Genomic DNA, 19009 nt, shown 5'->3' on the forward strand with positions numbered 1-19009 from the left:
TTATTTCTGAAAATTTCACTCGTTTCACATCAAGGAGCAAGATTCTTGGAGCTTTTCGAGAAGCGGTTTTTCCATGTCTTCAGGTCGGACGTCGTGTTCTAAGAAACGAGTACCGATACGACGCTTTTCCATGGCCGCCAAGCGATGTGCTGAAAAGGGGATGAGCATAATGGTGGGAATGGGGAATTGGCTTACCGATGACCATATGCTCCTCTTTTGAGTGATTCGAGCTTGTTGGGATGTTCATTTGGGTTCTTCTTCGTTGCTAAAGAAATTTTCATAAATCATAAAGCTTAAATATATTTTTCTAATATTATCAAATTTCTTACTAATTTAGTAATACTTAATCTTAAAATTATTAACTGGACTGGGCAACCTGTGTATAAGTCCTGAGTCAGGGTCTGACAGTATTTTCTCATTTTTCATTGGAGATCTTACACACCCTGACTCAGGTTCTTGTACACAGGTTACCGAACTCAGATAACAAAACCCAACGAAATTTCTTTTTGACTTCCAATCAGGGCTGTTGATTTCGAGTCCTTTCAAATTACCCGCGACTTTTTTCCGGGTAACCCGCAAGTTTTTACGCGTTTTTACGCTTAACAATAATTACTCGGGCTGCCTTATAATAGGTGAAAATATTTTTGTGAGATTAATAGACACCTAAATGGTTTTTTTAGTCGCGGGTAATCCGAAAGGACCCGGAATCAACAGCCCTGCTTCCAATTGAAAAAAACTTCTTGTCACCAGAAGACATTTTCTTTAATCCGTTAAATTAGTATGATCTTTACTTGAATTTGTTTGTATTCAGCGATCGTAGAAGTTTTTCTCCAAAAATCAAGCGTCGCAGATCTGGGATTAGTATGATGTGGGCTGACTCCTCTTCTCATCATTCTTTCTCTAAATTTTCCTTAGAATTCTCTGTTTCTGAGGTTATCTCTTACTCTTCTGAAACTTCATAACCCAGCCAAATATTCGGTTCTGCCAAAGCCGCCATAATTAGTTCTAAAAATTTATTTCCTTCTTAAAAATCGCTTTTCTCGCGTTTGAGGCGCTTGAATCGGATGAAAAGGCGGTTAACCGGCGGTAGAGCGGCAGCGGCGGGGGCGAAAAGTCGACTGCGGTTTAGAACCAGAAACCCAAAATATGATCCAGATCAGAAAGCCCGATCATCCGGTTAAGACCAAGATCAGATTTGCGCGGATAATCACTCGGACATGAGAAGCGCTGATTTGCTGAGACGAGAATTTTTTTACGCGACGCGAAGTTTTTTTATTTAATCATTTTAAAATCGTAATAGTTCTCTGAACCAACATGCAGAAAGTTTGTAAAAATGTCATTACTAGAAATGGGAATAAGTAAAGCAGTTTTAAAATTTTCGATCTCGGAGTTGCATAAATTTTAATGATGACGGCAAAAGAATGAAGACGAAATTGGCGAGAATCGTGATTGCGGCAATTTTGTTCCTGAAAGTCTCCGATTAAATAAGTTTGAAAATTCAAAGGTCACCTAAATTTTTTGAGGTCCTTCTCCAATTTTTCAGTGCTCTCTTTCTTTTTCGCGTCTGACAAGGGACTGAGATCACCAACTTCAGGGTTGAGCATTTTTGCCCAGAATTTTTCCTCCTTTGGATCGGAAAATGAAGAAAATTTTTGGCCGCTGATTTTCATAAAGTAGTCATTCTTCGTCGCGGCAATGTGTTCGTAAATAGAAGTGTCTTGATAATCGGATGACGTGCATCGAGTTCCCCAACTGATATTGTTCATATTCGCGATCATATAAATCTAGGAAGATGTTTTTACATGGATTTTTTCTTTAGAAAAAATGAGTCGAAAAAAACCTGAAGAAAAATCGCATTCATTGGAATATAAAGAGCATAAATGACGCTACTGAAAAAGCTCTTGAAATCAACGAAAAGTATCGTTGATATCAAATTAATAGCCGCTATCGCAAAAACTGTCAGGACAAGAGGGTCCAAATAAAGCTTCAGAATCCAGAAATTAGGGAAGACAAAAGGAAGAACCAGCAAGCATGCGTAGAATATGGAAAAAATCTTTGCTGCCAGCAATTTTAATTTTTCCAAATCAGTTGCGCAGAGGATTGAATACAAAATAACGGGAAGAAAAACAATGGCGAAGGCTTCCCATCTTGATAAGTAAGCAACAGCAGATATTTCAAGCAAATTTAAAGCTTCGATTCGTAGTCAATTCTAGCGCCAGAGAGAAGAATTAGAGTGCAAAGATATCTGTCCTCTCCCTGATCAAATATAAGTTTTGTCCTCGCATCTGATGCTTCTTTCGCATAATTGCTCAAGACACTCTTTATCGTGGAAATTCTCAGTAGGCTAAAACAACCAGGCGAGCATAAAACAGAGCCAAGAAGCTGCTCAGTTGACTTTTGAAACCAATGTTGTATTGCGTACTCGAAATGCTGAGACCAAACCATTGGTCCTAACAATTTGTTAGTAACAAACCTATTTTTCCAATCAAAAAATGATTTTTACCAGTTCCGTTTGGTTGAATTTGATTGCAACAAGCGCCGATTTCAGATGATCTCAGCATTCTTGAGAGAACAAGGTCGAAATCCTTCGGTTGAAAATCAACATCTCCATCCAGCGCTAGAATAAACGAATTTTCCTCTTCAACTCTTTTATCACTTGAGTCTTGCAGCTTTGAAAAGATAAAATTTTGACAAAATAAGGCAATTTGTTTATAATTGAAAACTTAAGTCATATTATGCAACCTTTCCTGTTCCTGTCCCATTTTCCAGTTGCAGAGATAATTCATGTACATAACTTGCGACCATCTTTTTCCTCTCTTGATTTTTTCCGAATCTTTCAAATGAATAGTCAGCTCAGTTCCGAAAGCACAGAAATCGATTCGCCCTCCATAAGGCGTTTCGCTTAGTCCTCCTTGATTTCTGGAACTATCTTCGTCATTTTCGACCAAAATTCTTTGAAGAATTCCCAAGTAATGATTGACCCATTTATTTGTTTCCTTCCCAAATGCGGCTTTTTGAAAAGAATCGTCGAAAAATAAATGAATTTCAAGCTGAAACCCGGTTTTTGGGTTATTTTTCTTGTGCTTTATCAACCTGAAAGAAACGAAATAATTACTTAAAAGTAAAGCTTACCGAAGAAGCGACTTGGTAAGCGTTTCCATTTCGATTTCATTCTCATGCCACAGTGGAACACAAACATATATAAAAGGTGCGCCTTCAATTTTTCTCTTTGTACTTTTATGAACTTCTTCAGGCATTTTTCCGCAAAAGCCTTTTTCGTAAAAGTCGCTCATTCTAACCAAAAATCGTTTCCGCTTTTTATCTTTTGCTAGGAAATTTTCGCAAACTGTTCCTAAAATTTGGTCGACACCGCTGATTCTTTGCCAAAATACCGTTTCTTATATTGCAGCTAAAGGCATCATAGTCTTTTATTTATAGACGAGGGTTAATTTGAGTACCAACCAAAATTTGCTAACTAGGCTTCTATTTTCTCCTCAAAACGTGGCGCGGGCGTTGAAGCTTTGGGTATTTGAATTGTTTTCGGTAAAACGGCATAAGACAAAACAATTTCAATTCCTTTCCTGATACGGCTTCCTTTTAGAAGAAGTTGTTTTGAAATAGTAAAATTGAATAATGGTCCATTTTTGAAAAAGCACGTTTCTAAAGCAGCTCTTCCTCGACAATTGCAACCACAGAACACTCCAGTTTTAACGAGAACAAGTAGAAAAGAGCTCTTGAATTTAGATGGGTGGGCGGTGTTCACTACTTTCACGTTCCTCTCTTCATCAGTTCCGGAAAGTTCAATTTTGAATTTTGAAAGCGAAATCAGAAGAATTTTAGACTACTAAACTGCTAATCGATTCTATGAAAATATCAGGTTGAAATTTTGAGGAAAGAAAATTTATCTCAAATAATAGACAAAATTCGGTGAATTTGAAAAACCCGTAAAACTTTGTCTTTTTTATCAGAAGGTTAATTAAATTCTTTCATAACGTTGCACTTGTGCTTCAACTTGAAGCCTTCAAGAATGCTGATAAGCCTCCGTGAGGTTGAGCAGCACCGTGCATATTATTTCGCCACACTACACCACCCTTCAGCTTGAGGACGTTGCCGTTTTTAGCACCAGATTGTAAATTTTACAATGTAAAGCACTCTTTATTTTACTAAAATCATGCTTCAAATTGGAGATGGCGCTTTTGGGGAGCATCAAGAGTTCAGAAAGCCCAAAAATGAGTCGAAATTAACGATTTTTAGGGCCTGGGCAAGCATTTTTTTCCTTATTTCTGGGCATGATTCGAAAAAAATCTTATTCTGCTCTCTCGGCTATACCTTTCTCATTTCATATATGACCTTTTGATCACGTGTATCTTGTGCTCTTCTTGTTCCAGTGGCGCACCACCGCGGATGCATTGCAAAGAGGTCAGGAGCGCTCCGACACCACCAAACGAAAATGTGTAGCGAACCGCCTTTAAAAAGGCGCGTCACATTGTCGAAATCATCTTTTTGAGATAAGTTAATAGAAACTTCTCAAAATGAAAATCGACTTTGCGCTTTTTTCCGTCGCTGCCGCGAGCCATTTTCGAGCCATTGGTTTCGAGGTAAAACTGTAACGATATTTCAGAGATTTTGAGGATTTCCTACATCTTTTCCTTAATTTTAACTTCCGAAGGAGTAGATCAAGCGAGAACTAATATTCTTCTTTAGTATGAATATGTTCCAGCAGTAAGAGGGAACCCTGTCGATCCTAACTCAGGATCTCCCGCGAAGATGGTCGTCACTCGATCAATCGGGTGGCGCCGTGGTCCTAACGCTGATGGCTACACAAACATGTGCCAGGTGGCAGATATAGACACGAACGAATCCACTGGTAAGCAGGTCCTCGAGAGCATCACAGGACCAGGCTTAGACGAGTCTTTTTGGTCATATTACACCGTAACCAACATCGAGATGGATCCATCAGTCGACGTCAACTCTCACTGGTGCTTTGGAAGGAAAACTTTCGAGTTTGAGCTACCGGCCGGAACCACGCGATTCGACCACAGAGGCGATGGCTGCTGTACGATCCCCTTCTCGCTCAATGACGGCACTACGATCGGTCAAGGAAGCTACGGATACAAGTCGATCGTTGAAAATCCACGAAACAGCTCACCACACTTCTTCTCGAGAGCAATCTGGGTCGTTGCGAAGGGATGCGAGGAACAACACTTCAGCTACTTCGGCAACGAGCCAGGACAAGTCATCCCCGATGTAGATCCGGAGAACGATCGCATCCGCTGTAGATGGGCGACAAGTGCTGATGGAGTTGGTCGCTTCACGTATGATGAAGCGTCCATGAATGCTTTCGAGCTTGACGAAGACACATGCATTGTCACTTATCGACCAGAACACGATACTGGCGGCCCAGGAAACAAACCGATCGCTATTATGATCGAGGATCGAGACAGAGCAACTAATGATTTACAGTAAGAAACATGCTTTTAGTTGACTTTTTTTTAATGTGGTTTTTAGACATGCCGTTCCGTCAATTTTCATCGCGGTAACCTTCGAACCCAACTTAGAAGATGACAGAAGTTCTGGCAAAAAATTGTATGCAGGACTCATCCCAGAGGACGATGACGATGATCATTATCGACGTCGACGATCCTTTACTGAACAAGCCTACTGCGACGGTATGCCACGAATCGAGGTTCGAGAAGACCTCAGCGAACAGAACAGTCTCCACTTCGAATGGCAAGGAAAGTACGGGCCCTCCATCTTTAGAGAGCGACGAGACACTGAGTCATCAAATGTGATCACTATCCCTTGGTCCGCTTCCTACAAAGTCGGCGATGAGACGTTCTTCGATGTCCCTCGATTCCAGTTCAGCAATCCCTCCGGCATGACCTGTGCTGAATTCGACGAAGACGGCGAGACAACCTGCACGTGGGTGCCGACCGCCGAGCAAGCGATCAAAGGCCATCACTCTCATTGCGCAGAAATCTTCGATCCCTACGGTCGACCATCCAACCGCATTTGCATCAACATCATCTTCGATCTTCCCGACTGCCCAGCTGGCTTCAGACTTGTCGCTGACGGTGATTCGATTGATTGTCAAGACATCGACGAGTGCAAGGTCTCAACCACTTGCGGCGCCAATGAGTCTTGCAAAAACACCGCTGGTGGCTTCGAGTGCAGCTGCCGTCCTGGCTTCATCGAAGGCGACGATGGAGAATGCGTCTTTGCCGACAATGCGGAGCTTACGCTGCAGCAGTGGGTTGACATGACCTCCGATGTGCTTGTTGGTCACGGGCGTGCCGGAAAATTCACCAATAGGGTTGAAAAACTCTTTAGAAATGCATTTTATAACCTTAAGGAGGATTGCAAGGTAGAAAAAATTCTTTCAATGCGAAATATTTTGATTTTTTTTAGACTCCCTTCAACGCTGAAAAATATGGCGGGAGCGATTTCTTCGATTGGAGCGCAGCTCACTCTCGATCCGATTTCTACTGCGCGCAGACCACTCAAGTCAAAGAAGGATTCCAGGCTTTCATCGACAACTACTCCTGCACAGATGGCATGAATTCCCGACAAGTCCACCGAGTCACCAAATTCCTTGAAAAACTCACCAATCCCTACTGCTAAACATCGTTATTCGCTTTCTTGTTCATAATAAATTCATCAAAAATAATCAACCTCGAGTTTTTCTAGTTTTGAAATTTGAGTTTTCTTATAGTAAAAAAATATTTGAAAAGGAAAGCGGCTAAAGGTGAAATTGGAATGATTATTATCGTTATCATCAAAAACAAGGGGAGTTACGTTATCTTGTCGAATGGAATAACAAAGAAGCGTGTTAGAAGCTGTCGGTCCATCGCTTAGTATTGACTATCAATAAAAATTACCGTATTGATAAAAAAAAAAGCTCGTTTCCACAAATGCTTGTGTTAGATCAAAGAAATAAGCAGGCATCATCAATTTATTCAGAAGCGAATCAGACCCTTGTCTTTTTTCGTAGTTCCCTTGGATAATAAATATTGGCAGCTCCAGAAACAATCTCAAAGGTCATTTTTTCGTCGTCTCCATCGACTAACTTTTTGTGTTTTTCAAAAATTATTTCTTCAGTTGATTAAAAAAATTCTTGAAAAACATTCCAGAATTCCAAGCAACTCTTCTTGAATCGGTTTCAAAATGGTAAAATAATCAAATGCTTCTGCTGGATTCAAGGGATGGTTCATGTTTCGCAGCGTCGGATTCGGAATTTCGCCCATTCCAGAGATGAAATAATGTGTACGCTTGTGGAACCAGTGTTGCATGTTATGGTCGTGCCCGCATAAATACGCGTCTACGTGGTACTTTTCCAGCAGCGGCTGAAATGATTGATAAGAGGGAGCGTAAATTGTCACGAATGTCACGAATGTCATGACTGTCATAAAAACATGTTTCTTTTTCGTGACATTTTCAGCAAAATCGTGACGTCCGTGACATTCGTGACATTCGTGACATTTTCAGTACCGACCGAATTTTAGGTGCTAACCCTAACCCTAACTAAAATCATAAAAGGCCTTGATACCTGAAGAGTTTCAACAAGAGCAGATGTCGGCCCATGAGTAGAAACACTGTAAACCGGATGATGTCCAGAAACGATCAGATAATCAGCATCGCTATTAGCCAGCTCTTCCTCTAGCCAAGCATTCTGTTCAGCCCGGTAGTCCCGATCGGGATAGCCCGGGAGTTGATGAGTTTCGCGAGAGTTCATCATCACCATTGTGTCGATCATGATCATTTTGAACGAAAAGCTTTCTTTTTCGATCGTGAAGGAGTACCATAGATCTGGAATTTTGAACGTCGTTTCCATCAAATTCGAATAGAGAACCTTAATTTTCCTCGTTGTTCTCAAAGAACTGGATGTTGAACCTGAGCAGTAGCGTTGTCTCGGTGATCATGATTGCCAAGACATTGGTAAAAGTCAAGCGTTTTGAGAACTTCTCGTTCTGATGCTTTTCCGTAAACAAGCTCGTAGGTGAAATGAAATCTGGTGTCATCTATGTCTTTTACTCCTTCTGTGTAGAAATTGTCGCCCAAGGAGAGCAAAAAATCACATGTTTTTTCGCCGCAAAGTCGATCTTAAAAACAAACTACAGTGGAGTAACTTAAGGGGGGAGTCGTCAATATGGAAAATTTTCAATTTTGAAAATTTTGACCAGATTTTTGAATTCCTCGTCAAAAACTAAATCTTTTTGGTCGCGAGCTTTTTTTGATTGGTCCACGGAAAACCTGCTAAAAATCGACTTAAATTTTTAAAATGAGTGCGCGGCGGGACATTGTAAGCAGCTGATTTCGGCCAAAAACAATCAAAATATCTGATTTAATCGTAAGACATCAATTTTCAATAGTTTTTGAATCATTATTTATTAAAAATTCCGAGTCTATGCGAATCTTGATAAAAAATCGGTCGAAAACGAGTAAAAATATGGAATTTTTTGAAAATCGGATATTTTTAATCAATAAGAAAAATTTTTTAAGGGAGTGACACTGAATTATTTGATCGCCGGTGGATTCTGAAGGGTCCAATCTATTAGTAAAAGAAATCTGATTATCGAAAAAAATTAAGGGTTCCGAGATTTTTTGGTCAAGAGACGACCCCACTTTAACCCTAATTTTTGAAAAATTTTTCAAAAATTTTTTTTTTTCTTCTTGTCGCCGGTCGAAACTCTTAACCCTTTTCTTTACACTCCAAGGTTCTTTTTGATTCAATAAAATCAGGTTTTCTCGCTTTATTGGTCAAAAGAAGTCCCAATATTGACGACCCCCCTCTTAAGGCCCCCCCATAAACATTTTCCGAAAAATTAATTTTCTGAATTTCAAATTTTTGATCCTTCATTTTTTACCCATCGATGCAGCCCCATATTCTTGAGTGAACGTATTTCCATCAGGAAAGATGATATAATCTGATCCTCCCCAGTCTCCAATCGCCGGAAATCGAACATAGTTTTTGTTCGATTGCGCCGAAATGGCGACGTAAAATGAATAAAGTAAATTTGCTCCTCTCATTTTCAGATTTTTTATTGAAAAGAAAATGGAGTAGTAAGAGTTCACAGATGGCCAGTTCCCAGTTTTAATAGCAAAAGTTGCTCATTACACGCCTTTTTCTGGAAACACCAGAAAAAAATCTGATTCGCTGAAAATATAGAAATTTTTCGATTATTTTTTTGCCTTTCATCTCATGAAGCTCAAAAGCTTATTTATTCTTCTTTTTATCCCGGTAGGGACTGTTTCGCCAGTTTTGCTCAATTTAAAGATCTGAAGATTAAGTCTGATTTCTTCAATGGCTCCCTCGGCAATCCGATTGCCTCCATAAAAGGACCAGGACGAATGTTCATTTCCAGCTTTCTGGCGCTAGAAATGGCCGTTAGTTAAGTTAATTTAAAGCGTAACAAAACCATTGTCAAAGCGAGTAAACAGAGAATATGCTCAAAAAGTGTTAAAAAGCGCGAAGGAAAACGAAAAGAAAAGGAAGAGAAAAAAGCTCCGAAATTCCGTAAGTTAAATATGGGAGAAACTCGGCGAGTCGACTTCACGAAATCAACTTTTCTCCGATATTTCTTAAGGACAGTCTCTAGGACCCCCGACTTTGACGAAATTTTCGATTTCTCCCTCTAGAGTCTAGACCCTTAAGACATCAAATAATTTAAGTAAATAAGAGTAGCTCAAAAAGAGCTCTAGTGCAAAAAATGATTAACTCGGGGATACCCTTAAGTTTTCACTCTTAAATTAAGGAAGAAAGGCTTCAAACAGCGATTTAAACACGAAGCCCTTAAGATTATTGAAATTTTTCTTTCGTTTTATATTTGTTTCTGATTTATAGTATAAATTTTTTACATTCAAGCTCTTATTTTGGTTGGCAGCGCGTAAAATACTCCATTGTCAAAAATTATCAGTTATTTTTCTTGAGAAAAGCGGAGTCAAATCAACTTTGTCTTTTTCATGGTCGGCTTAAATTTAAAAGCACAAATTATCTTTGAGAATTACGACTTTAAAGCTTTAACTTTAATGAAAAAATAAAGAAGTTTTTTTGAGGGCTGATTTCTCAAAAGATTAATTAGAATAAAAAGAATGCTGAATGAGAAAAAATCGAGAAAATATGATGATTTTAGGATGAGCAACCGACCGACTTTGCACGCGCTTTTCATCGGAATTATTATTGGAATCTTCATCAACAACATTTATTTGACGCTGCCGAAATATCTTGAGTTTGAAAATGTTAATAGAAAAATCAAAAGCGAGAGAAACCTCGAAATCGCCGAAGAAAACAAAGAACAAGAAGAACTACATATTATTGAAAAAACGCCAAAAATTGAATATGACTTTTCAACGCCGAGTTTTAAACGAATCGAGGAAGTTTTAAAAAACGACGAGTTCAAGTCGATTTCGGCCTGGGACAAGTCGGTGCCGAGAGAATTCATGGTCGTCAAAGACTTGTATTCGGAAGATAAGTGCAACTGCAATGATGGATTCATTTACAGCGAGAAAAATACGGTGGATTTTGAAAATACGTCTGTGAGGAGAAATGAAGATTACAAAAACTATGTTCGAAATCATATTTTTGATTATGTCAAATCGCCGCTGCACGTAACTGGTGCTTTTACGTGAGTTAAAAATTCTTTTATTGTAAAGCCGGATTTCGAGCATGACAGAAATTTATTTTTAAGGAGGTAGATATCAAGAATCGGGATTTTCTGGCAGATTTTTCTCCCAATCCTATCATAGTGACCGATGATTTTTTTGTTTTAATAAAGAGTTGAGGCCCTTATCTCGTGCCTATGGAAGGCCGATTTCAAAATTTCCAGAAAAAAATCGTAAAAAATAGCGTTGAAAACTCGGAAATTGCTAAAAATGACCATTTTCTTGGCAGACTTTTCTCGAAACCCTTATATAGGGCGGAATTTATTTTCTTCTGAGAAGTTAGATAAGACCCTTGTCTAGATCCTTTGGAAGCCAGAATTTAAAATTTCAAAAATTCTTTTGAGAAAAAAATCAATTTTCTGTTATTCACGATTTTCAACGAAAATATAAAATTTTGAAATTTTATTCAGCAGTATTAAAATCATTCTATAAATGTTCCCAGGGGTTTCTGTTTATATTTTTTGGACGAAAACTAAGTAATTACTTATTTAATTACTAAAAATTGGTCGATCTATTATAAAACAGGCAAATTTTCGAGATTTTAGAGGCAATTTTGTGAAAAATCACGTAGTCCAATCAAAAAATTTTTGCTTACAAGTTTTCTCGTTGACCTCGAAACTATACGTAGAAAAAGTTTGAGGCGAAAAAATGGAAAATTTTTTTTTTTGATATCTACCTCCTTAAGGTCATCTGAGAGATAAAAAATCCAATATTAGCATATCGCCGATAGGCTTTCGTAGCGACACCCTTAAAAAATTTGCCCTCGGGGAATATTTAAGCTTTATTATTGGTTTAAAATATTTATGAAATCTTAAGGGTATCAACCCATAATCCACGTTTGAAAACTTGATTCCGACATCATGGGGGGTCCTTAGGTCAGTTGTAAATTAAGGCCGATCGAATTCGTCTCAGCTGGCTACGAAATCGCCCCAGACGAGTTGTTCTCCCCTCACATCATCATCAAGCTCCCTTTGGACTGTTTAGTCAGGATCAAATTCGAAAGCACTGTCGGTGAATTTCTGATCGACGGGGAAATCGTCAACCTTGAAAGTTCGGAATCGATGACGGTGGAAAAAGCAAATCAGCTTTTGGAGAAAATCATGTATAAATCGAAATTTTACGATGCGAGAATGATCAAAGACATTGTCAAATTTTCCGTTGTCGAAGGCACTTGTTGACGAAAATTATGTTTTGATAGATTTCCTGGCATTTACAAAGCCACCATGATCGTCAACGAAAGATAAAGTCACGTCGGAAATCAGCTACAAAATCTCCTTTCCCGTGACAATCAAGCGCCTCGCCCTGCCGCTGCTAACTTACAGAACTGGCGACAGTATAAATGACCGAGTCACGATTTTGACAAAGACGCTCTTTCGATATCCTTGCTTGTACCGCTTCCTCGATTCTGTTTTGGAAAAGTATCCTGGAATCACAATCATCGTAGCTGATGACAACCCGGATGATACTTTTGAAGTCATTTCTAGAGAAAAATATCCAAGGAACGGATCCAGTTTCTTGAGTTAAACCCTGAGTAGAAACCTGAGCCAGAGCCCTAAAAGCACTGCTGAAGCTCTTTCGGAGCCCTGACTCAGGTTTCCACACAGGTTTTCTATCCCTAGAACAAAGAGATCCCCCTAAAAGCGTGAAACAATACAAAATGCCGGCGGAAGAAGGCTGGTTCGCCGGCCGAGCAATGGCCATTTCCCAAGTGCGAACTGACTACTTCGTCTGGTGCGATGACGACTTCATCTTTTACGAAGAAAGCGACATGGAATACATGGTCGACGTGCTCGACAAATCAGGCTTCGACATCGTCGGTGGAGGAGTGGACACGCACGAGCGCAACGCTTGGCAGAGCTCGGATTTTATCGAAATCAAAACCAGTCCGGAGGGTTTTTGCTACATTCGGAAGCCGTTTCCGACGCTGATTGAGGGTCGCTTGGTGCGGAAAAGCTTCAATCCATGTAAGTTACTTTTCACTGTTTTTTTTCACTGAAAATTTCAGCATGTTCGCTACTGTCCAAAAGATGAGCACTCAGAAGAGCGACTCAAACTTTACAACCACAGGCGGAATGTTTCTGAGGAAGACAAAGGAGGTGAGAATAGACCAAAAACTTCTATAAACTCTTTCGTCTTAAGCCTTCAACAAGCAGATGAACACCTTCTGGTTTTACAGAAATCACATGAAGTGCAAGAGGACCGTCCATCTCAAAGAACCGACCAGAAAAAGACGCTCAAGTTTTGATTTTACTGATTATTTTTATTAAGCGGAATCAAGTTCAGTATTTATCATCCTGCCAATAGCTTCTGAATAAAAAGAAAGAGAGAGTTAAAAAAAACGTGACAAATTTGCTTTTCCCGAGAAAATTCTCTTTGTACGACAATGTTATGGCAAATTGTCATTGTCGACGTAAACTCTTGGTCCGGCAAGTTGATATCGGTAGCATGAAGCACTCTTAATTTTCAAGTGGATGATCACGTGTAACGACCAGCTGTTTATCTAGTTTTTTGAAAGAGCGGGAGGACTTTATTGTTAAAAATCGTGGTAGATAATGACTCGAACACTCGAACTTGGTACGGGGGTTAGTTCAGTTATACGCAGGGTGGTTGCTTCAAATGTTGTTATGATCGTTGATACGGCGGTTCCTTCAGTTGTTGGTACGGTTGTTTGAACGGAGCCTAATTCAGTCGTCGGTACGGTCGTTGGTACAGTGGTTTGTTCAATTTTTGTTTCGGTCGTCAATTCGGTCGTTTGTTCAGTCGTTAGTTCTGTCGTTGGTACGGGGGTTGTTTCAGTTATTGGCTTGGTCGTTGTTTGAGTTACGGCAACAGTTGAAACGCAATATCATATGAATAAAGGAATATAGGCAAAGAATTTGATTAACCTGACCCAATCCCTGGTCACTTTGCTATTGAATCATCCCGGCATTTGCGAATGCCAATATAGTTATTTTCCTCTTTTGTGGACATTTTTTGTCCCAAATTTTCACAAAAATGTCCACAAAAGTGGGCAACAGTCTTCCAAAAAATGTCCCGCTGTAGGGGCTTAAAATTTTTCTTCGATAAAATTTTCTTCGAAAAATGGCAAATTTCATCATTGAACCGCATTTTTTGCCTTTTTTTTACCATTTTTGGTCAATTAAACAGTAAAAGCCATTGATTTTTTATAAAAAAATCCTGATTTTAAAAAAAATGTATTCCTATAAAAATAATGAAAACTCGCATGACGATGCAAAATCCTATCATGTAATATATTTTCTTGCATTTTATATCATAATATAAATAGCGCATCCGATGGCAAGCGAGAGCTAAAAAAATTCTAAAACTTGACTTCTCCAATCTGTATGTTGTCGTGATCTGGAAGAAACGATATATTTTAAGCCAGCATATCTCTAAGTCATTGCTTTAGAAAGACGAAAATTAAGAAGATTTAAATTTTAAAAAACGAATTATTTGACAAATAATTGACGAACAACTAGATAAATGCTCCAGCTCTAATAATAAAGTCTGCTCAGAGCAGCTCAACTACCTTGAAAAAATGAATTTTGATGCAGTAAGAGGGGTAAGAAAGAAAAAAAAAAACTATAAATAAGGCTTATGTTACTAAAAATTGGCAAAATCTCGGCATTTCTGGTCCGTTTTTGCGATAAAAAAATTTTATTTTCATATTTTTCACTTTAAGGGGGGTCGAGTTAAACGGTAAGAGTCGATATTTGCACTTTTTGATTTTTGAGATTTTTGACAATATGTTATCCTGGTTTGGTAAAAATCATGGTTTGGTAAAATTTCTGATTTGGTAAGACTTCGGAAACTTTACCAAACCAGGATTTCTACCAAACCAGGAATTTTACCAAACCAGGAAACCCAATGTAACTTACAGTCTGTTAGTCCCCATTAACCTTCAGATTTTAAACTCTTCTTTAAATTCTATATCCGAGGTCTGACCTTTTTTATTTTGTTGTCGACAGATCGAACCCCTGGAGATCTCTTGAAATCATCAAAAACAAACGTTTTCTAGCGACATGTTTCTAGGAGGGTTTCATGCTCAGCCAAATTAGTGCATCCCGTGGTCAGCCGTCTTAATGCTTAGCCAAAATTTGTGGAATAACTGAATAGCGCCGCCCAACGCCGCCCGATGTTGCAGTTGTCGAAGATTTCCGGCCTTTTTATGAGGATTTTTGCTCTCTCATCAACATTATCATTCTTGTAAATTTAAATAGTCGTACCATCAGAGAATGAAAAACTTATAATTTCGGGTGTCAGTACCGAAATTCTCCTGACCCATTTCGGCCATAAATTGATAAACTTGGTAAAAAGACTTAGACTTAGTAAGAAAAGGTTCATATTTTTCTCCCTTTATTTATGCCAACAACTCTGTCTATAATTTCGACAGAGCGCCCAAACAAAAAATGACTTAGTAAAAAGCTCTTTAGTCCATCGAGCGGGCAGCTTGCTACTGCCGTTTTTTCCATATAAATCGAATTCTGTTTTGTTTAGAATTATCATTTTTAAGAAGAAAAATCCAGTTCTTTCGAAAGGAGAATGAGGGTAAAAGAAGATGAAGATTTTCAGATTTTTAACCAAGTTTAGATATTTCCGTCGGTACTTCTAGCTGCTCTGAATGCTCAGTCTAATCCCGAGACTGCCTGGACCACCATCCAAGTTGTGTACAACCAGCTTTACGATGGATTGCTAGCCGTCTACGCCGACAAAAACATCCCAGCTCATAAAAAGGCAAATCGCCTCGCTGACTTTTTTAACAAAGTCAGCAAGCTCCCTGATCGAGTTCTCGAATCATGCAGCGATTACGCTGGATCCGGTGATCCAAATGACTTCGTCGCGCCGCTCTACGATGATGAAGATATTTGCGATTCCATAAACAGTTTCATCGCATCCATCCAGAGCTTCAACCATGCCTTTGCCTGCAACGATGGGATCGCAGCTCCGCCAAAGATGAAAAGACTTCTTTGGCGGCAACGAAAGATGCTTTTTACTAGGAAGTTTAAACAGCTTCAGTGTTACCTGTCTGAGCCACCAACTGAGCCGCCAACTGAGCCACCAACGGAGCCATCGTGCGCAACTGATCCCTGTGATGGAATCTCTGAATGTACCACCTTCATTAATGGCTGTTCGCGCGCACCAGTCAGCAACACTGTATCAAGTGCGATCTCCGCTTCTCCAAGCTACAGAATCTCGGTCGACGTTCTTTGCGACTCTTCTATGGGAGTCGACGATGAGTGGAAGAACATCATCCGAGTCGGCGATGGTGGAGAAGAAGATCTTCCAGGCAATCGACAATTTGCAATCTGGAGACATCCTAACGAGGCGAATTTGCTTCAAGTCGTCGTCAATGATGGAAGTCATTTTAGAAATTGGGTCGACAGGCAATTCCGTTGCACTGAAGGCCAATGGAATACGTACACCGTTGTCCAGCATCAGAATTTCGAGGCGACAGGGGTTTCCTACACTCTCTTGATCGATGGCTTTCTGTTTCTTGCCGGCTCCTATTCTGCCGCGGAAACTCCTTCAGGAACTGATCAGTTTGCGTACTACTCTGACTGGGGAGTCGCCGGCTCATCCTACCTTGTCAAGAACTTCTTTTATCAAAAGCTTTACTTTAACTCCTAAGCGTGTATGAAGAACATTGTCGGACTCATCTTCTTTGAAATTCGTTGCTTTCGATATTTGTCTCTCCCTTTCCCTTTTATTATTTAATAAATTGGTGAAAAAACTCGCATAATTTTTGAAATTTCGTTAATTTATATCTGGACAGAGAATTAACAAATGAATGCTTCAATTTTCATTTTGATTTCAGAAATAATAATTGTTCACTAACAGTCATCGTCCAATTTCTGCGAAAGCTGCGCTATCTTATTCGCTTGATGGTTGAGGCGAATTAAAGTCGATCTCGGATTTTCAACTCCGTCCATGCACAAGAAATTGTCGAAAAACTGCCGGGCGTTTTCAGCAAAGCTCGCTAAATTTTCGCATTTCGATTTTGACTCATCAAACTCGCTGAAATCGAAGGACTGGTATTTTGGCTGATGGAAGCCCCATTCACAGTCGCCCTCGTTTTGGAAAAAATCTTCGGAAAGAATGATGCTTTTCCAGAATCGTTGAAGTCCGTCGGTTTTCCACGGGCGGGAGCCGCGGAATTTCATCTGGTAGACGAGCTGATTGTAGAAGCTCTAAAATGAAGGATTCGACTTTTTTGAATTTTGGATCCTAGATTTCCTAAAATGGGAGCAGAACCAAAGAAAGGGAGTTATTTTCCGGATCTTGGTTTTGATTGGCCGGTTGGCCAAATACAGCAATCTTATTGGTAATCCAAAAATGCACTTCCCTTTTTTGGTTCCGTCCTAAAAGGCCGGTTTTACCTCCATGTGAGCATGAAACGCCGCGGCACTTTCAAGAGGGCCGAAGGTTATCTGACCATCAGGGTTCTCGACGGATTCCCAAGTGAACGCAAAGCCTTTGTATCGAGCCTTTCCGTCGGATCTGAACACCACTTCTGTTGAATCGGAGTGAATCAACACTGATTTTGGAGGAATTCTCTTCGAGCCAAAGGACAAATGTCTTTTCGACTCGTCGCCGCAGTGTTTTCTTCCGTTGATGGAGAGCCAGTTTGTGCCGCAATCGCGGCTATTCTGGATATCGAAACTCTCGAAATTGATTTTGATGATATTTCCTGGCTCGGCGTTCAGATAGTAGCTTCAAATTCAAATAGCGTTCATAAATGAAATCAAAACTGAAAACTACCGGCAGGTGGTGTCCTCTTTATATGGTTCTTGGTAGAAAGGGCTAGTGATTCTTCCAGATCCAGACTGAGTTTCTTCACAAACCAAAGGTCGTCCCTTTTCAATTCGCAGCTTGAATCCTCTCAAAACGACGCTGTAGTCGGTCACAAAATTGATTGTTGCTTTGTTTCCAACAACCTAAAAACAGATAAAACGAATTTTCAAAAGTCATTTTTTTTCTTACAAAAATCGGATCGTAGAAGCCGTTATCCCAGAAACTACTATCGCTACCCCCCCAGTAACTACTATCGTAGTTACTTCCATCGTCGTAGTAAGAGTCGTAAGAAGAGCTGTGGGATCGACGTTTTCTCCTCGCAGAGCTGCTGATAGAAGGTTTAAAATTCTTGTAAGAATTTTCTTATTTATTGAATGATGAACCCTTCCTCAAAGCTAACGAGGTCGTCGACGCCGTCGTCGGTGTAGTTGTCGTTGTTGTCTGCTCTGTTGTTGTCGTTGTTCCGCCAAAGGTTGTTGTTGTCGTTCCTCCAAAGGTTGTCGCATCAGTTGATGAAATGTAGTCAGAGGTCGAGTAACCCGCGGTGGTATCTGAAAAGAAACTTGAAAATTTGTTTTCAATAATAAATGGCCAAGAAAAATCCAAAAAACGAAATTTCGGAGAATTTTTTGTCATGAGGAAAATTTTAACTTACAAATGTAGTTGGAAGTGTAAATATAGTCCGCATCTTGATTTCCGCAAAATTCGTAGTTGGCATTCGTAGTTTCATCAATGATGGTCAGCGAGTCGTAAGGGCAGCCGCTGACTCCTTCGAGCTCGAAGAAATCCGGATGGATGTAGAAGTCGCGGACGCCTGGAATCTCGATCTCCCAAGTACAGTTGAGATTGTTAAAGTAGTGGCCTGGGTCGTCGAAGCCGGGGGAAACAATGAAGCCGGCATCGGTAATTCTCCCACCGCAGGGGATTCTTGCTGCTCCAGCTTCTTGGACAAAATGTCCGTTTTTCTTGGCCTTAGCATGGGCGACCGCGAGAATTCCAGCGGAGATCTAAAGAAGAAATGATTACTTATTTTTCAGCAAAAAAAACTTTACCTTCATATCGAAGATTCTCTATTTAAACGATCATCGATCAAGTTCCGCTTTTAAAGCTTTTGCCACGTTTGGTGGTGAATCGTATTTGACATGAAAGATTTCATAGCATCTTTCCCACAAAAAGTAAGCATTGAATCTGAGATTTAGCGATGCGCTTACACTTGACAGCTAAAACAGGAGAAAGACCGAGCTTTTTGTGGAGAAACGCAGCAGAGTTCGCTAGGAAAAAATAAATAAGTTTTAGAAATTAGATCAGAGAAATTAATTCGCAAAAATTTAAAGTATCAATTTCGCTCGAAAAGACTTGTCAAGCCGTAATTCTTTTAAGAAATAATTAGCAAGCTGCAAAAGTTAGATAAGAAATATTTATCAGAAAAAAAAACATTGTCAAAATATTTTTGTCAATTTTTATTTCTTATTGAAGTTGTCAGGATTGATAGTGAAGGTTCTGTTCTGATCATCATTGTACTTTGACAAAGACGATTTTGGAAAATCTTCTCTGGATG

The 19009-nt window shown here is 39.6% G+C and overlaps 6 protein-coding genes across 6 annotated transcripts; 3 read left to right on the forward strand and 3 right to left on the reverse strand.

Moving 5' to 3' along the window:
- Nucleotides 1–3: 3 nt before the first annotated feature.
- LOC145695958 (uncharacterized) lies at nucleotides 4–1215 on the reverse strand. The gene is made up of 4 exons (XM_081773012.1): nucleotides 945–1215; nucleotides 792–900; nucleotides 196–265; nucleotides 4–149 (listed from the first exon to the last, which is right to left on the reverse strand). The coding sequence occupies exons 1-4, from the start codon at nucleotides 995–997 to the stop codon at nucleotides 25–27; spliced, it is 357 nt and encodes a 118-aa protein (XP_081629138.1). The 5' UTR covers nucleotides 998–1215; the 3' UTR covers nucleotides 4–24.
- A 3248-nt stretch (nucleotides 1216–4463) lies between these two features.
- LOC145695946 (uncharacterized) lies at nucleotides 4464–6657 on the forward strand. The gene is made up of 4 exons (XM_081772998.1): nucleotides 4464–4598; nucleotides 4705–5462; nucleotides 5509–6364; nucleotides 6409–6657. Exons 1-4 carry the CDS (start codon nucleotides 4533–4535, stop codon nucleotides 6619–6621), a joined length of 1893 nt encoding a protein of 630 aa, XP_081629124.1. The 5' UTR covers nucleotides 4464–4532; the 3' UTR covers nucleotides 6622–6657.
- A 283-nt stretch (nucleotides 6658–6940) lies between these two features.
- Nucleotides 6941–9027, reverse strand: LOC145711792 (tartrate-resistant acid phosphatase type 5-like). The gene is made up of 5 exons (XM_081789481.1): nucleotides 8865–9027; nucleotides 7891–8099; nucleotides 7547–7849; nucleotides 7124–7343; nucleotides 6941–7062 (listed from the first exon to the last, which is right to left on the reverse strand). The coding sequence occupies exons 1-5, from the start codon at nucleotides 9025–9027 to the stop codon at nucleotides 6968–6970; spliced, it is 990 nt and encodes a 329-aa protein (XP_081645607.1). The 3' UTR covers nucleotides 6941–6967.
- A 1069-nt stretch (nucleotides 9028–10096) lies between these two features.
- Nucleotides 10097–12183, forward strand: LOC145711793 (beta-1,4 N-acetylgalactosaminyltransferase 1-like). The gene is made up of 3 exons (XM_081789482.1): nucleotides 10097–10622; nucleotides 11552–11826; nucleotides 11900–12183. Exons 1-3 carry the CDS (start codon nucleotides 10132–10134, stop codon nucleotides 12181–12183), a joined length of 1050 nt encoding a protein of 349 aa, XP_081645608.1. The 5' UTR covers nucleotides 10097–10131.
- A 2997-nt stretch (nucleotides 12184–15180) lies between these two features.
- On the forward strand, nucleotides 15181–16389 carry LOC145695951 (uncharacterized). Its single transcript, XM_081773004.1, has 2 exons — nucleotides 15181–15207; nucleotides 15250–16389. Exons 1-2 carry the CDS (start codon nucleotides 15202–15204, stop codon nucleotides 16285–16287), a joined length of 1044 nt encoding a protein of 347 aa, XP_081629130.1. The 5' UTR covers nucleotides 15181–15201; the 3' UTR covers nucleotides 16288–16389.
- Nucleotides 16390–16398: 9 nt separating this feature from the next.
- Nucleotides 16399–18509, reverse strand: LOC145711794 (bone morphogenetic protein 1-like). The gene is made up of 7 exons (XM_081789483.1): nucleotides 18504–18509; nucleotides 18107–18458; nucleotides 17866–18002; nucleotides 17641–17799; nucleotides 17419–17594; nucleotides 17037–17370; nucleotides 16399–16847 (listed from the first exon to the last, which is right to left on the reverse strand). Exons 1-7 carry the CDS (start codon nucleotides 18507–18509, stop codon nucleotides 16491–16493), a joined length of 1521 nt encoding a protein of 506 aa, XP_081645609.1. The 3' UTR covers nucleotides 16399–16490.
- Nucleotides 18510–19009: the final 500 nt, after the last annotated feature.

This window comes from Oikopleura dioica, chromosome 1, assembly GCF_907165135.1.
Source record: "Oikopleura dioica chromosome 1, OKI2018_I68_1.0, whole genome shotgun sequence".
In the NCBI taxonomy this organism is placed as follows: Eukaryota; Metazoa; Chordata; class Appendicularia; order Copelata; family Oikopleuridae; genus Oikopleura; species Oikopleura dioica.

What these genes read in the sequence shown, in the direction of transcription:
- LOC145695958 (XM_081773012.1), bottom strand. Translation starts at nt 997, where the DNA reads ATGGCGGCTTTGGCAGAACCGAATATTTGGCTGGGTTATGAAGTTTCA. An exon ending in GGTTATGAAGTTTCAGAAGA is followed by an intron (nt 901 to 944) that starts GTAAGAGATAAC and finishes AGGAAAATTTAG; the next exon opens with AGAAAGAATGATGAGAAGAG. An exon ending in CTGAATACAAACAAATTCAA is followed by an intron (nt 266 to 791) that starts GTAAAGATCATA and finishes AAATTTCTTTAG; the next exon opens with CAACGAAGAAGAACCCAAAT.
- LOC145695946 (XM_081772998.1), top strand. Translation starts at nt 4,533, where the DNA reads ATGAAAATCGACTTTGCGCTTTTTTCCGTCGCTGCCGCGAGCCATTTT. An exon ending in TTCGAGCCATTGGTTTCGAG is followed by an intron (nt 4,599 to 4,704) that starts GTAAAACTGTAA and finishes ATTCTTCTTTAG; the next exon opens with TATGAATATGTTCCAGCAGT. An exon ending in AGAGCAACTAATGATTTACA is followed by an intron (nt 5,463 to 5,508) that starts GTAAGAAACATG and finishes TGTGGTTTTTAG; the next exon opens with ACATGCCGTTCCGTCAATTT.
- LOC145711792 (XM_081789481.1), bottom strand. Translation starts at nt 9,027, where the DNA reads ATGAGAGGAGCAAATTTACTTTATTCATTTTACGTCGCCATTTCGGCG. An exon ending in GAGACAACGCTACTGCTCAG is followed by an intron (nt 7,850 to 7,890) that starts GTTCAACATCCA and finishes AGGAAAATTAAG; the next exon opens with GTTCTCTATTCGAATTTGAT. An exon ending in GTTGCTTGGAATTCTGGAAT is followed by an intron (nt 7,063 to 7,123) that starts GTTTTTCAAGAA and finishes ACAAAAAGTTAG; the next exon opens with TCGATGGAGACGACGAAAAA.
- LOC145711793 (XM_081789482.1), top strand. Translation starts at nt 10,132, where the DNA reads ATGAGCAACCGACCGACTTTGCACGCGCTTTTCATCGGAATTATTATT. An exon ending in CACGTAACTGGTGCTTTTAC is followed by an intron (nt 10,623 to 11,551) that starts GTGAGTTAAAAA and finishes TTGTAAATTAAG; the next exon opens with GCCGATCGAATTCGTCTCAG. An exon ending in CAAATTTTCCGTTGTCGAAG is followed by an intron (nt 11,827 to 11,899) that starts GCACTTGTTGAC and finishes CGTCAACGAAAG; the next exon opens with ATAAAGTCACGTCGGAAATC.
- LOC145711794 (XM_081789483.1), bottom strand. An exon ending in AAAGAGGACACCACCTGCCG is followed by an intron (nt 17,371 to 17,418) that starts GTAGTTTTCAGT and finishes TTGAATTTGAAG; the next exon opens with CTACTATCTGAACGCCGAGC. An exon ending in CGTTTCATGCTCACATGGAG is followed by an intron (nt 16,848 to 17,036) that starts GTAAAACCGGCC and finishes CCTTCATTTTAG; the next exon opens with AGCTTCTACAATCAGCTCGT.